This window comes from Larimichthys crocea, unplaced genomic scaffold (genome assembly GCF_000972845.2).
Source record: "Larimichthys crocea isolate SSNF unplaced genomic scaffold, L_crocea_2.0 scaffold385, whole genome shotgun sequence".
NCBI classification, from domain to species: domain Eukaryota; kingdom Metazoa; phylum Chordata; class Actinopteri; family Sciaenidae; genus Larimichthys; species Larimichthys crocea.
The window spans coordinates 74,288-88,369 of NW_020855041.1; the positions used below are offsets into that span (position 1 = coordinate 74,288).

Below are 14,082 nucleotides of genomic sequence, written 5' to 3' on the forward strand. Positions count from 1 at the left end.
GATATACTACCTTTGGGTTTACTTCATTCTGGATCGTCATTGGTGGGTCAAAGGTGAATGTGGGCGGTACTAATAGATTCTCCTGACTCTGATTGGTCGACAGGTGACAGGTGTCAATCATCCACACTCTGTAGCTGCTACCTGCTGCTTCATATTCTTTAACACCGCTTGTTTCAAACAGAAGTCTTCTTTCCTCCTCCTTAAATTGTGTTTTTTTATTTTTATGTTTTTTTTAACAAAAATGTGTTTAAATGTATTTAAATATGTTTAAAAACACACAAAGATGTTAAAAACATACACAAAGTTGTGTTCACAAATAAAGATATTTAAAATGTTTTTACAAATATGTTTAAAAAAGATGTAAGTGACATGATGTCCATAGTTTAGTGGTTATTGTGTCTTTCTGATAAATAGTATTGTCGTGTGCAGGCCATGCGACTGAGAATGTAAGCTATGAATCAGATGGATTTAGGATTTGCCATGTCGAGCGAGTCACCCTGAAATTGACTAGAATGCAGGAAATTACTCTAAGAAATACTAAATTTTCTGACCCCCCGCTGGAAAATATGTCACAGAAATGAAAAATGTCACCACCCCCCTGGTTTCATTTTACAACTCGACGCCTGTGAGCTGCACACTTCCTTCTTATGATATGTGTTGTTCACACATGTGGAAGTTGACAGACCACAGCATCACATCCTGAGGCCTCGCTACTTTCGATCTTTGAGTCCGCCTCCGACAACTGAATACACGACAACACTGAGCTTTAACTTTGTTAGCAGTTAGCTGCTCATCAGTGTTTCCATCATAAAGTCTGGGGATCACTTGTGTTGGCTGTAAATACAGTAACGGTGTTTCTCCTCGTCAGCCTTCGTGAAGACGACCTCTGACATGACTCAGTTCTTCGAGTACGAGAACATCTCCGTGAGCTGCGAGCAGTTCGGCTCTGATTGGACGGTGTGGAGAGTGAACGAGTGAGTTCGGTGAGCACACCTTTGCTTTCGTCTTTGCAAAAGATTCATGAACTGACGTGACGTTCTTGCAGGGACAGGGTGTTTTCCCAGTGTGGCTCCGGTTGGGGCATCAAGGCTCCGTTTACCTGCAAAGTCAACATCACCAAACCCAATGACAGCGGAGCGTACTGGTGTCAGTCCAGATATGGAGACAGCAGCAACACCGTCAACCTCACTGTCACTAGTAAGACTCCTACGGCAGGTTCTACTTCCTGTTTTATGAAGCAACACGCTCAGGATGACGCACACGCGAGCTTTGATACACGATGATTACACGTGATCCAGATCGATGGTTTTAGAGGGAGGTGAGTCACCGTTAGGAGGATTCAGACGTCTGAAGAAAGACTGCTGACACAGCGCCAGTGAATGTATCTCAGCACTGATCGCTGTCGAGGATGTCTGGACTTCAAAAGTGCTTCAGTAAAAGACGTTACACACTTATATATGTCTCCATATTCATCACGCTTCATACACACTGTAATATTTTGCAGAGGGGTGGAAGAAGCAGGACGTCAAGACGGCGTCAAGCACCACCACGGGGTCATGCATACACTGTCAATAATTAACACACGTTAGTAACCGTCCTGTTTGGACACGGTGAAGGCCGTCTATAGAGAGGGACAAGTAGGACAATCCAACGGACGTCAACACCCTGTGCACTGCAGACTATTTAACTAAGTAGCTGCCTAGCCGTGGTAGAAGCAGCGAAGCACATGGCAGGCCTGTCAGGAGGACGCTACAGTAATCTAGTGTTGACATGAACACAGCTTGTGTCAGGAGTTGAGTAGAATGTTGACTAGCTAAGGCCAGAACATGATTGGTCATCAATCATAACCCCGAAGTTTCAAGACATAGGGAGTCAGTTCTGATGCTGATGGAGGCGATGTTCCTTCGTCCATGTGATAATTACTGATGAGTTAGTCATATTCATCGGCCAACGTTGATGTAACGTTTGAAAAACATTTAGAATCTTTGTGAATGGATGAAATGCTGAAGTTTGTCTCTGTGTTGAGGTGGAGCAGTGATCCTGCAGAGTCCTGTCCTCCCTGTGATGGAGGGAGATGATGTCACTCTGCACTGTAAAACAAAGAACGCTTCCTCCGACCTCCCAGCTGATTTCTATAAAGACGGCTTCCCAATCAGGACTGAGCCGACAGGTCACATGACCATCCACCGTGTTTCCAGGGCTGATGAAGGCCTCTACAAGTGTAAGCGCAGTGATGAGTCTCCAGAGAGCTGGCTGCTGATCAAAGGTAAAGTAACACCACCTTCAGCAGCATCTAGTGGATGGTAGAGGAACTTCATTTGAACCTGTTTGTGTCCTTAGAGTCTCACGTGGCCTCGATCACGGTGACGCCCCCGTGGTCGCAGATACACGAGTATGAGGACGTGAATCTGAGCTGCGGTCTGAACAGCAGCTCTCACGGATGGAAGGTCTTCAAGACCACGAAGCAACCCAACGGCACGGAGATTGTGGGACCCTGTCCAGTGGAAAAGACGGATGGAAGCTCGAGTGGCTGTTCTGTTCAAACAGCGAAGAACACTGACGGCGGAGTCTACTGGTGTCAGTCTCCTCAGAGGCAACGGAGCAACTCAGTCACAATCCTCGTCCAAAGTAAGAGCAATGACGTCAAAGTCAGTCCCAGTTAGCAGCGTGTTACTCAGACCTGTTCTGTCTGCTCAGGTGCAGCACTGATCCTGCAGAGTCCTGTCCTCCCTGTGATGGAGGGAGATAATGTCACTGTGCACTGTAAAACAAAGAGCGCTTCCTCCGACCTCCCAGCTGGTTTCTATAAAGATGGCTCCTTCATCAGGACGGAGCCGACAGGTCACATGACCATCCACCGTGTTTCCAGGGCTGATGAAGGCCTCTACAGGTGTAAGATGAGCGGTCATGGAGAGTCTCCACCCAGCCAGCTGCTGGTCAGAGGTGAGTCAGCTCTGATGTGACGCGATGCATCAGGTGTGTTTTTAATCATTAACCAGGGTGCGTTTGTTTTTCTCACCTCCGTGACTCAGTCCTGTCAGAACTGCCCACCGCTGATCCAAGCCGGTCTGAGCTGGTGCTGGTGCTGTTACGCCACCTGTTGCTGCCCTGTCCGTACGTCATCACCACAGTGATCATGGTGTCCGTGTATCGTCAGAAGCCCACAGGTGAGAAAACAAGCTAGCATGTAGCGTGCGATCAGTCAACTGTGATTGGTCAATTAGCGGTTCTCTCTCTTTTCTCTGCAGGAAAGAACACGCCTGTTTCCGTGGCGATGTCTCAGCTCGTCGAGGTCGACGAGGAACGGGACCAATCTAATTACGATGACGTCACCACCGAGCATAACTTCTGAGCTAAACGTCCTTTGTTGTTTGTTCGTCCGCAACGTCCAAAGATTTTCAACTGTTTGATGCCTCGACTTCCTACCTGCCAGCGGATTTCTAGCTAGCTTCCATCCCCGTGACGTCCCCGCAGACTGTCTAAAACCTGGACGTAGTCTCTGTGACGTCCCCGCAGACTGTCAATTGCAACTAGCGATTATTTTAATAATCGATTAATCTGTCAATTATTTTTTTGATTAATCAATGAATCGGATAAAAAAACAACAACATTCATTTCCAACCCTTTATTCAAAAACAGAACTGACATGTTTCTCCTTGAACAACCTTTGCTTCACATCTGCCAAACATATAGGCTTTTTTAAATAAAGTGCACAAAAAGATTTTTCAGCTTGTTTAGTTATTCTGTCACTCTGCTCTGTTGTCCCTCCCCACAAGACCACAGAGTCCTTTGATTGGCTAGAATACATCATACCATCCACTGATTGGTTGAAAAAGAAACTAGTCTGCCTAGTAACGGGTGTCTATTCGTTGACTGTGCTTTCAGTCTGCTGAACATCTATTTTTCTTTTACGCAGTGACGTAGAACAACAAGTCTTCAGCTGAATCTCAGGAAACAGTGACACAAACAAACTCTGTCAGAAAGCGTTTCACAGATATGTTCAACTTTAGACTTTTAGGGCCCAATCCGTCCCCAGAGGGTTAAAATAATCTGAGCTGTACACTACACACACACACACGCACACACACTATGAGGGGCGTTTAATGCCAGCACACTATACTAAAACGCCCTAACTGCGTCGCCTATAGAAGTGTATATGCATATAGAAGTCGAACTGTCATGCCACGTGTGAACGCAGCGGACGCCTGTTCACACGCTCGTCTCAATGTACAAATAATTATTGACTTTATGATGACAAGTTTTGAGTCTAACAGCTGCTTCTTCACAGTCCGAGCAGTCCATGTGTTACCAAGAGAGAGCGCCGTGACAGTTCAGGCTGTTTCAGTCACACGTGCACACGGTAAGGCGTCTGAAGCGCTGGCTTAGTACAATAGTGACACAGGCGTTAACGCCTAACTGTCACATCGCTCTCTCTTGGTAACACATGGGGTCAAGTTCTGTGTGTTTTGTAACCACAACTCTGCCCACACTTGAAAAATGCTTGATCAACATCATACACTGAGACAAGCGTGTGCACAGGCGTCCACTGCGTTAACACGTGGCACGGAACCAATGACCCCTCACTATTTGATTTCCACAAACACTAGACAGTGTGTGCCTGTAGGACGTAGTCTCCGTGACGTCCCCACAGACTGTCTAAAACCTGGACGTAGTCTCCGTGATGTCCCCGCAGACTGTCTAAAACCTGGACGTAGTCTCCGTGATGACTCCCTTGTGGATCATGAAACGTTTGAAGGATTCCAGGATTCTATTCAAGGATTTTTTCTGGAGCTTTCTGAAGGACTGTGTTAGTCTTTTTAATTACTGCTTTTGAACCTCTTAAGGTATCCTAGAACAGATTTAACCTGGTTTATATGTGTGTGTGTGTGTGTCGTTGTGTGGGGTGGCAAGAATGTTGTGTGCGTCACAACACACACACACACACACACACACACACACACACACACACAAAATAACCTGTGTTTTTGTGATCAGCGACCTCTTTCTCCCAAATCAGGTGATTGATGAGCTATTCTTCCTGTGTGTGTGTGTGTGTGTGTGTGTGTGTGTGTGTGTGTGTATTTAATGACCCCCCGTCGGCTTTGTTCCAGTCAGACGAAACTCCGCCCCCCATTCAGCCTCTGACGTCATCAACCACGCACATAAAACACACACACACACACACACACACACACACACACACACACACACACACACACACACGCCTATCCTTTGGACAGTGTGAACCTCGGTAGCCCCGCCCCCTTTCCACAGGAAATTGTTGCTAGCGACGACCCCGTCACCGCGGTGACAGTTTACGAGGTGGGCGGGATGACCGAGGTCAGAGGTCACGAGGGTCTGAGAGAGAGAGAGACATCGTACAGTACGAACCTGCTGTAGGTAACCATGGCAATGAGGGAAATTTCAAAATAAAAATACAAATATTTTCAAAGAAGAAAAATACTTTCAAAATAAAAGACTAAAAACACGAGTCAGCGACATCGAACACGTCTCCTCGTCCTCATCTCAGATGCCTTAGACTGGGTCTTGATTTTTATGGTCTTAATTCCTGGTAAACACAAGATGACTTCATGGTCTGCACACTTCAAAACCCTGGAGAATCACCTCCAGGATTTCAGGCAACAACATCACTGCAACTTTGCCAAAGATTATTCAAAGAATGGAACCACCACCACCTGTTCATTGACCATGTGAACCTCTTCAAGGACTCCTTGAACTCCCACTTGTATCCTTCAAAGACTCAATGACCAAGACACATCATTATTAAGGCTATCTTCAGATACCTTTGGAAAAACTCTGGAACCCCTGGAACCTCACTGACCTTCTTAAATACCTTTCTTCACATGGGCTGTTACATTTGCAGGAGTTTCAAGTTTTTTTTTAGGAAATTACAGGAGTCATTGAATAGGTCCCTTGAAACCCCTGAAGGTATCCAGGATCCTCCTCAAAGACCACATAGCCTCTTCACATAGACCTACATCCGAGACCTTTTAAGGGACCTTGAAGACCGTTCCAGTCGCTTGCCTCTCACAGACCTCCTTAAGGACTTCCAGGAAACTGTTCAACCACCCTGGAATCTCCAAATGGACCACGTCAGCGTCCTCCCAGATCTCTGGTACCTTCTCAGGACCTTGTAACCCCTCAAGGAATTCCAGGACCGCCTTGTAATTAAAAAGAGATTTTTTTTTATTTGTGATTGATTTTTATCATCCTTCATGTCTGATTGGTCGATTGACACACACACACACACACACACACACACACACACACACACAGTTCTATCATTGTCTCATCCATTCACTGTGTGTGTGTGTGTGTGTGTGTGTGTGTGTGTGTGTGTGTGAGCCGTCGTCGTGGGTAACAGCAGTAAGAATGTGTGACATCACAGGTCAGAGTGATATAAAAGGCGTTTGCCGGTCGTCTGCACGTAGATCACGACCCGTCCTGACAGCGAGACAGGACAGACACAGACGACTCTGACCCGATAAGTTTTTATTGAACGAAACGTTTCAGTGACCGACGACCGGCAGAACCTTCCAGAACCTGTCGAGATATTTTCTTCAATTTGGATTTTTGTCTTAAAGTTGGATTCTTGTTGGATTTGTTCTCGTCGCCTGTCGATGTAAGTTTTCACTTCTTGTTATTCTCTTTGTCAAAGTCTTTGACGTGTAAGTGCTGAAGCTGAAGAACTTTTCAAACTCTTAATTGATTCAAATAAAAGAGAGAACAGTCAGTCACGGGTAGGTACACGTTACACATGCAGACAGCAGCACGGGTAGGTACACGTTACACATGCAGACAGCAGCACGGGTAGGTACACGTTACACATGCAGACAGAGCAGCACGGAGACATGAAGCCATGACAGGAACTCTCTCTGAACTTTCAAGGTGGGAAAATGACGTGAAGTAAAGTTTCTAAATAAAATAATAAAACGAAGAAATAAAACCAGTTTAAGAACGTTTCCAGAACATCATTCAAAGGTTCAGAGTCAGTGTCTGTGACCTTTGACCTCTCAGGCCGTCACATGACTGTATGCAGGATGTTACAAAGACAAAGACAGATGTTTCACCGATGATCTGCTGCATTAATGCTGAAGGCTCGTTCAGGTTCTGCTCGCTGACGACGTCCAGGTGACGGAACACCGTCAGTAACTATCCGACCTCCTCTCTGTAAAGGTGGATGGGTGGAGGAGTTCTATCATCACATGTTGGAGTTAATCTGATGAGACTTTCAGTCAGTTCATGAACAGCTCCATCAGCTCCACGTCTCCATCAGCTCCACGTCTCCATCAGCTCAACAGCTCCATCAGCTCCACGTCTCCATCTGCTCCACGTCTCCATCAGCTCAACAGCTCCATCAGCTCCACGTCTCCATCAGCTCCACGTCTCCATCAGCTCGACATCTCCATCAGCTCCACGTCTCCATCAGCTCCACGTCTCCATCTGCTCCACGTCTCCATCAGCTCCACGTCTCCATCAACTTGACAGCTCTATCAGCTCCACGTCTCCATCAGCTCCACGTCTCCATCAGCTCGACATCTCCATCTGCTCCACGTCTCCATCAGCTCGACATCTCCATCAGCTCGACAGCTCCATCAGCTCGACGTCTCCATCTGCTCCACGTCTCCATCAGCTCGACATCTCCATCAGCTCGACATCTCCATCAGCTCGACAGCTCCATCAGCTCCACGTCTCCATCAGCTCAACATCTCCATCAGCTCCACGTCTCCATCAGCTCCACGTCTCCATCAGCTCCACGTCTCCATCAGCTCCACGTCTCCATCAACTTGACAGCTCTATCAGCTCCACGTCTCCATCAGCTCCACGTCTCCATCAGCTCGACAGCTCCATCAGCTCGACAGCTCCATCAGCTCGACGTCTCCATCTGCTCCACGTCTCCATCAGCTCGACATCTCCATCAGCTCCACGTCTCCATCAGCTCGACAGCTCCATCAGCTCCACGTCTCCATCAGCTCAACATCTCCATCAGCTCCACGTCTCCATCAGCTCCACTTCTCCATCTGCTCCACGTCTCCATCAGCTCCACGTCTCCATCAACTTGACAGCTCTATCAGCTCCACGTCTCCATCAGCTCCACGTCTCCATCAGCTCGACAGCTCCATCAGCTCGACAGCTCCATCAGCTCGACGTCTCCATCTGCTCCACGTCTCCATCAGCTCGACATCTCCATCAGCTCGACATCTCCATCAGCTCGACAGCTCCATCAGCTCGACATCTCCATCAGCTCCATGTCTCCATTGGCTCCTCGTCTCCATCAGCTTCACGTCTCCATCAGCTCGACATCTCCATCAGCTCCACGTCTCCATCAGCTCCACGTCTCCATCAGCTCGACATCTCCATCTGCTCCACGTCTCCATCTGCTCCACGTCTCCATCAGCTCCACGTCTCCATCAGCTCGACAGCTCCATCAGCTCCACGTCTCCATCAGCTCGACATCTCCATCAGCTCCACGTCTCCATCAGCTCGACATCTCCATCTGCTCCACGTCTCCATCAGCTCGACATCTCCATCTGCTCCACGTCTCCATCAGCTCGACATCTCCATCAGCTCGACAGCTCCATCAGCTCAACAGCTCCATCAGCTCCATGTCTCCATCAGCTCCACGTCTCCATCAGCTCCACGTCTCCATCAGCTCCACATCTCCATCTGCTCCACGTCTCCATCAGCTCCACGTCTCCATCTGCTCCACGTCTCCATCAGCTCGACAGCTCCATCAGCTCCACGTCTCCATCAGCTCGACGTCTCCATCAGCTCGACATCTCCATCTGCTCCACGTCTCCATTAGCTTCACGTCTCCATCAGCTCGACAGCTCCATCTGCTTCACGTCTCCATCAGCTCGACAGCTCCATCAGCTCAACAGCTCCATCAGCTCCACGTCTCCATTGGCTCCTCGTCTCCATCAGCTTCACGGCTCCATCAGCTCGACAGCTCCATCAGCTCCATGTCTCCATTGGCTCCTCGTCTCCATCAGCAGAGTGCAGACCAGCTCCCTGTGGTGGAGAAGCTTCGACAGCTTACTCCGTCCACTTAAAGACTCCTGACATGACCTGATCTGATTGGACACGTCTATGTCACGTGATTGTTATGTTAAACAGCGTGGCTGTTTCTGATTGGCTGATCTGTGGATGAAGACGAGCAGTCTTCCACCTGCTGAGGAAGATCATGTGAAATGCTCGAAGGCTCCAGAACACACTGACAGAGTGACTTTCATCACTCGTGTATAAATGCTGCCTTCACCTTCACTCCTTCAACCAGCAGGAGGTGCTGCTGTAGCCACACCCTCCAGCCAATGAGGATGCAGGATTATCTGTTGCCATGGTGACGTGTTATTTATTGAATCTAATTTTCTTTTTTGTCATTTCCTCCAAACAAAGATGGCTGCCTCATCTTTTTTCCTTCCTCTCCTCCTCCTCTTCATCGCCGTCGCCGTGGAGTCGAGACCTTCACCTCAACGAGACGATGCACAGGTGTGTGAAGACCATCTTCATTATCTTCATCTTCATCATCATCCTTGTCAGTCTTCATGAAATCACTTACACATGTGACTCATGGCCCTCTGTACAGTGACACCTGTGGGCCGTTAGGGACACCTGTGGGCCGTTAGGGACACCTGTGGGTCATTGAGGACACCTGTGTCGTTAGGGACACCTGTGGGTCATTGAGGACATGTGGGCCGTTAGAAACACCTGTGGGTCGTTAGGGACACCTGTGGGTCGTTAGGGACACCTGTGGGTCTCTACAATAACCTTGAACAGATACTCGACCTGATCACACACATGATCTTCACACACATGTTGACTGTATGAAACAAACAATGTGTGAGCATATTAATGAGTTCTGTGCTGGTTGGAAACTCATTTATTAATTGACAAATTAATTAATCAGCGTTTGAACGTCTCTTTAGGTCTTACACTCTCTGTTCGGATCTCGTCTGTCCTCTCTCATCCTGGCCCCACCCACTTCTGATGACATCACAGAGGGCTCAGCTGGACGCCCCCACACCTCCTCCTCCTCGCCTCCTTCCAGGGGATTGGCTGTGATGAGTCGTGGGGCTGCGAGGGCATTGGCCAGCAGGCGGCGGCAGGAGGCGGCGGTCCCACGGTTCTTCCTTGACTTCCTGCAGCGGCAGTCCAAAATGAGGAGGCGGAGCAGGAAGTCGATGGTTGGAGGGAGGGGATGCTTTGGGATGAAGATGGACCGCATCGGCTCCGTCAGCGGCCTGGGCTGTTAGAGACGCAGTTACCATGGTGACGTTACCACAGCAACCTTGACTTTGTTTAAACTTTGTGAAGTCACGACAGGTGACCCTGAGCTGACCCTGCATGACCTCTGACCTCTGTCTGGCAGTCAGAGACTCCATGTTGGAACTTTACTAACGAAGGACTAATTGAAAGGAAACACCTGACACAGGTTGACAGCAGAGAGTCCCTCTGGAACAATGCTAATGACCTCTGACCCCTGGCTACAACACAGCCAGCAGTAAAGTGTGTGTGTGGAAAGGAAAGAGTGTGTGTGTGTGTGTGTGTGTGTGTGGACAAACTGCAGCAGCAGGACTCAATAAAATAAAGAGAAACGCCACGTTGCTTCATTTTGTCTCTGTGTACTTCCTATGCGTAGCGAACCTCTGAACCAGCAGTGTCCAGTCTAACAGTGAACACAGCGACAGAACCTCTGACCGAGCTAACAACAGTTAGCGCTTCACTACTGATCAGTGTTTCCATCAAGTAATGGTAGCTAACGTTAGCAGTTAGCTAACCTGGAAAGAAAAACTAATTAAGTTCATAACATTAGCTAATACAGCCACGCTTTACATCCTAACTAAAATAACTAATATTAACAGTTAGCTACATTAGCTATATCTCAAAACTAACAAAATCTACAACATTAGCTTGCATTTTCAGTTAGCTATGTTAGCCTTTTCCCAAAGCACACAGCTGTTCACTACTTAGCAATTTGTACATCAAGTAATGGAAGCTAATGTTAGCAGTTGGCTGACCTTAAGGAAAAAATAATGAAGTTAATGACATTAGCTTTATGTTAGCTTTACATCGACACCCACTGAATTAGCTAGTGTTAGCAGTTAGCTGCATCTCAAAACTAGCAAAACATTAGCAACGTTAGCTTATATTAACAGTTAGCTATGTTAGCCTTTTCCCGAAACTAGCAAGGTCCATAGCATTAACTTATGTTAGCAGTTAGCTACATTAGCATTAGCTCCAAACCAGCTGGAGCCTCAGTGTTAGCTGCATTAGCTTTGTTATGTTAGCTTTAGCTCTCCTGCTGCTTATTAATGTTTTCATCATGAAGTCTGTGAGTCAGCTCGGTACTGTCACGTTATTCCCTGTTGGTCTCAGAGGGCTCCAACCCGGTCCGGTCCGGCTGCTGAGCCCGGTTCTGTTAGCATGCTAACGGCAGATTCAGCTAGCAGTTAGCTACTTTAGCTAACTAGCTAACACACACAAACATCAAGTTTGACTTCATGGACATTTTAATGTGAAATAAAATGAATCACATGAGACAGAGAAATGTTTAATATGTGGTTATTTTAATGTTTGTTTAAATATTTTATCTGTCTAGCTGCCTTTTCCCGCCACTAGAGGTCGGCAGGGAGCCATTTTGGCTCCGTCTTCTGTCACGTGACCGCTTCAGCGTTAGCTCGTCGGCTAGCAGCACCTAGCTCCCCGTTAGCACCGTACCTGCCCAGCAACACGGAAACAAACCGGCAGAAGCTCCTCCACAGCGGGGCGTTTTCTTACCGATTACCGGCGCTCTCTCTCCGCCTTCCTCCCTCTTTTCTCCACCGGCTCTCCCGCCCGTCGTCCCCCGTCTGAAGCTGGAAACATGTCGGCGGTGCAGCGGATGAAAGTGGCGAACGAGCGGCACAGCAAGACGATCACACAGCGGGGACACGTCCAGAAAACATCGGTACCAGACCTCCAGAGCTAACGGCTAACTGTGCCACCGCGCGTCGCTGTGATTGAACACGGCTTCACGTTAATGCTGTCCGTGTTTCACGTTAATGCTGTCCGTGTTTCACGTTAATGCTGTCCGTGTTTCCCGTTAATGCTGTTCGTGTTTCCCGTTAATGCTGTCCGTGTTTCACGTTAATGCTGGGATCTTGTTTAAATGTGGCGGAGGTATCGTTTAGCTTAGCGTTAGCTTAGCTTTCGTCATCAGCTTACACGAACGAGCTCCGTGTGACGTCATGCAGCACAGCAGCGTGAGCGGCACGCTGTCAGATGTTGACCGCAGACTGCGGCACTGCGGGCACCGGGGGGCAACCAGGCAGACCTCGGGCCCTCGGCGCAGCCCGGCCTCGGCTCGGGACAAATCACACGCTGACATCGTGTGTGTGTGTGTGGTGTGTGTGTGTGTGTGTGTTCATCAGCAGCTCGCTGTCAGTCTGAGCTGCTGATGAACACACACCTCAGTGTAGCAATGATCACGGTTCTTGCTCCACCTGTGTTGACGTTCACGCCATGTTCCTTAGTCTTTTATTACCCAGAATTTTGCCATGCTCTGTTAGTGTGTGTGTCACAGCGGCACCTGTGACACGAGGAGGAAGTTCTCCGGTGGGTCTGCTGCTCGCTCCTTTCGGTCTTCGTGGTTTTGTGGATCAGGTGAGTGTGAGACACAGTGAGTGAGCTGTGTGTGGTCTGTGAGACCAGGTTGATGCAACTTGTATAATGGGGGTCTTTGGGTAGTCACAGGTGGGTGGAGGACGGTGGTCATGAAAATGCGTCATATGGTATTCTATAGAGATCGCTTGGTGGTTTGGTTGAGACAGGTGTGAGTGTTTGTGAGAAGAACAGGTGGGCTGTGTGTTGTCTGTGAGACGGTGTTGCTGTGTGTGTCTGTGAGACAGGTGTGCCGTGTGTGTCGGGGAGAACAGGTGAGCTGTGTGGCTGTTAGACAAGGTGAGCTGGGTGTGGGGGAGACAGGGTGAGGGTGTGTGAGACAGGTGCCAATTGTGTCGGTGAGACAGGGGTGTGCTGTGTGTTCTGTGAGACAGGTGAGCTGTGTGTATGTGAGACAGGTGAGCTGTGTGTGTGTGGAGACAGGTGTGAGTGGTGTGAGACAGTTGTGAGTGTGTGTGAGACAGGTGTGAGTGTGTGTGAGACAGTGTGCTGTGTGTGAGAACAGGTGTGCCGTGTGTGTGCTGTGTGAGACCAGGTGTGGCCGTGTGTGTTGCTGTTGAGGACAGGTGTGCGTGGTGTGTGCTGTGTTGAGACAGGTGTGCTGTGGGGGAGACAGGTGTGCCAGTTGTGTGTGGCTGTTGTGAGACAGGGTTTGCGTGTGGTGCTGTGGTGAGAGACAGGTGTGCCGGGGTGTGGTGTGAGCAGGTGTGCCGTGTGTGTGTGAGACAGGGTGCCGGTGTGGGTGTGAGACAGGTGTGCTGGGGGGGGAGACAGGTGTGCTGTCTGGTGAGACAAGGTGAGCTGTGTGTGTGTAGAGACAGTTGTGGTGTGTTTGTGGAGACAGGTGTGCCCCTGTGTGAGACAGTTTTTCCGTGTGGTTGTGATGTGTGTGAACAGGTGGTGTTGTGTGTGAAGTTTGAGACAGGTGTTGCCGTGTGTGTGGTGTGTGAGACAAAAAAAGGTGTTACTCTCCGGTGTGGGTGTGAAACAGGTGTGGCCGTGGCTGTCCTGTGAGAACAGGTGAGCTTGTGCTGTGTGTGAGAATGTGTTGTGAGTGTGGAGACAGGAGGTTGTGTGTTGTGTGAGACAGGTGTGTGTGCCGTGTGGTGAGACACGGGTGCTGCTGGGTGAAAGGTGTGTGTCAGTGGTGTGTGCTGTGGTGAGACAAGTTTGCCGTGTGTGTGTGTGGTGTGAGAGAGAGAGACCAGGTGTGGGTGCCGTGTGTGGTAGCGGTTGCCGTGTTTGTGTGTGTTGTGTGTGTGTTTGTGTTTGTGTGTGATAGAGAGAGAGACAGGTGGTGCTGTGTGTGAGACAGGTGTGGCTGGGGCAGGTTGGGTAGCTGTTGTGAGAGGAGACAAACAAGGTGTGCTTGTGTGTGAGACAAAAGGGTGTGCCGCGTGG

General features: G+C 48.9%; 2 protein-coding genes and 1 non-coding gene across 4 annotated transcripts in view; all 3 read left to right on the forward strand.

Annotated features, from left to right (window-relative positions):
* The window catches only part of LOC104940028 (low affinity immunoglobulin gamma Fc region receptor II), a 14,482-nt gene extending 10,763 nt beyond the window's left edge, over nucleotides 1-3,719 (forward strand). The window contains exons 3-9 of one of the 2 annotated variants that reach the window (XM_027276466.1): nucleotides 869-974; nucleotides 1,046-1,197; nucleotides 2,027-2,266; nucleotides 2,341-2,628; nucleotides 2,698-2,943; nucleotides 3,033-3,167; nucleotides 3,249-3,719. In XM_027276466.1, coding sequence (XP_027132267.1) covers nucleotides 869-974; nucleotides 1,046-1,197; nucleotides 2,027-2,266; nucleotides 2,341-2,628; nucleotides 2,698-2,943; nucleotides 3,033-3,167; nucleotides 3,249-3,352 — 1,271 coding nt within the window. In that variant the 3' untranslated portion in view covers nucleotides 3,353-3,719. The remainder of the gene's footprint in view (nucleotides 1-868; nucleotides 975-1,045; nucleotides 1,198-2,026; nucleotides 2,267-2,340; nucleotides 2,629-2,697; nucleotides 2,944-3,032; nucleotides 3,168-3,248) is intronic. The other variant, XM_027276467.1, reaches the window with a different exon arrangement.
* Nucleotides 3,720-6,329: 2,610 nt separating this feature from the next.
* LOC104938083 (C-type natriuretic peptide 2-like) lies at nucleotides 6,330-10,582 on the forward strand. Its single transcript, XM_027276469.1, has 3 exons — nucleotides 6,330-6,643; nucleotides 9,418-9,510; nucleotides 9,948-10,582. Exons 2-3 carry the CDS (start codon nucleotides 9,418-9,420, stop codon nucleotides 10,272-10,274), a joined length of 420 nt encoding a protein of 139 aa, XP_027132270.1. The 5' UTR covers nucleotides 6,330-6,643; the 3' UTR covers nucleotides 10,275-10,582.
* Nucleotides 10,583-12,622: 2,040 nt separating this feature from the next.
* LOC104938084 (uncharacterized) overlaps nucleotides 12,623-14,082 on the forward strand; it is a 3,666-nt gene continuing 2,206 nt past the window's right edge. Inside the window, exon 1 of the transcript XR_003461953.1 lies at nucleotides 12,623-12,663. This is a non-coding gene — a transcript (uncharacterized LOC104938084). The remainder of the gene's footprint in view (nucleotides 12,664-14,082) is intronic.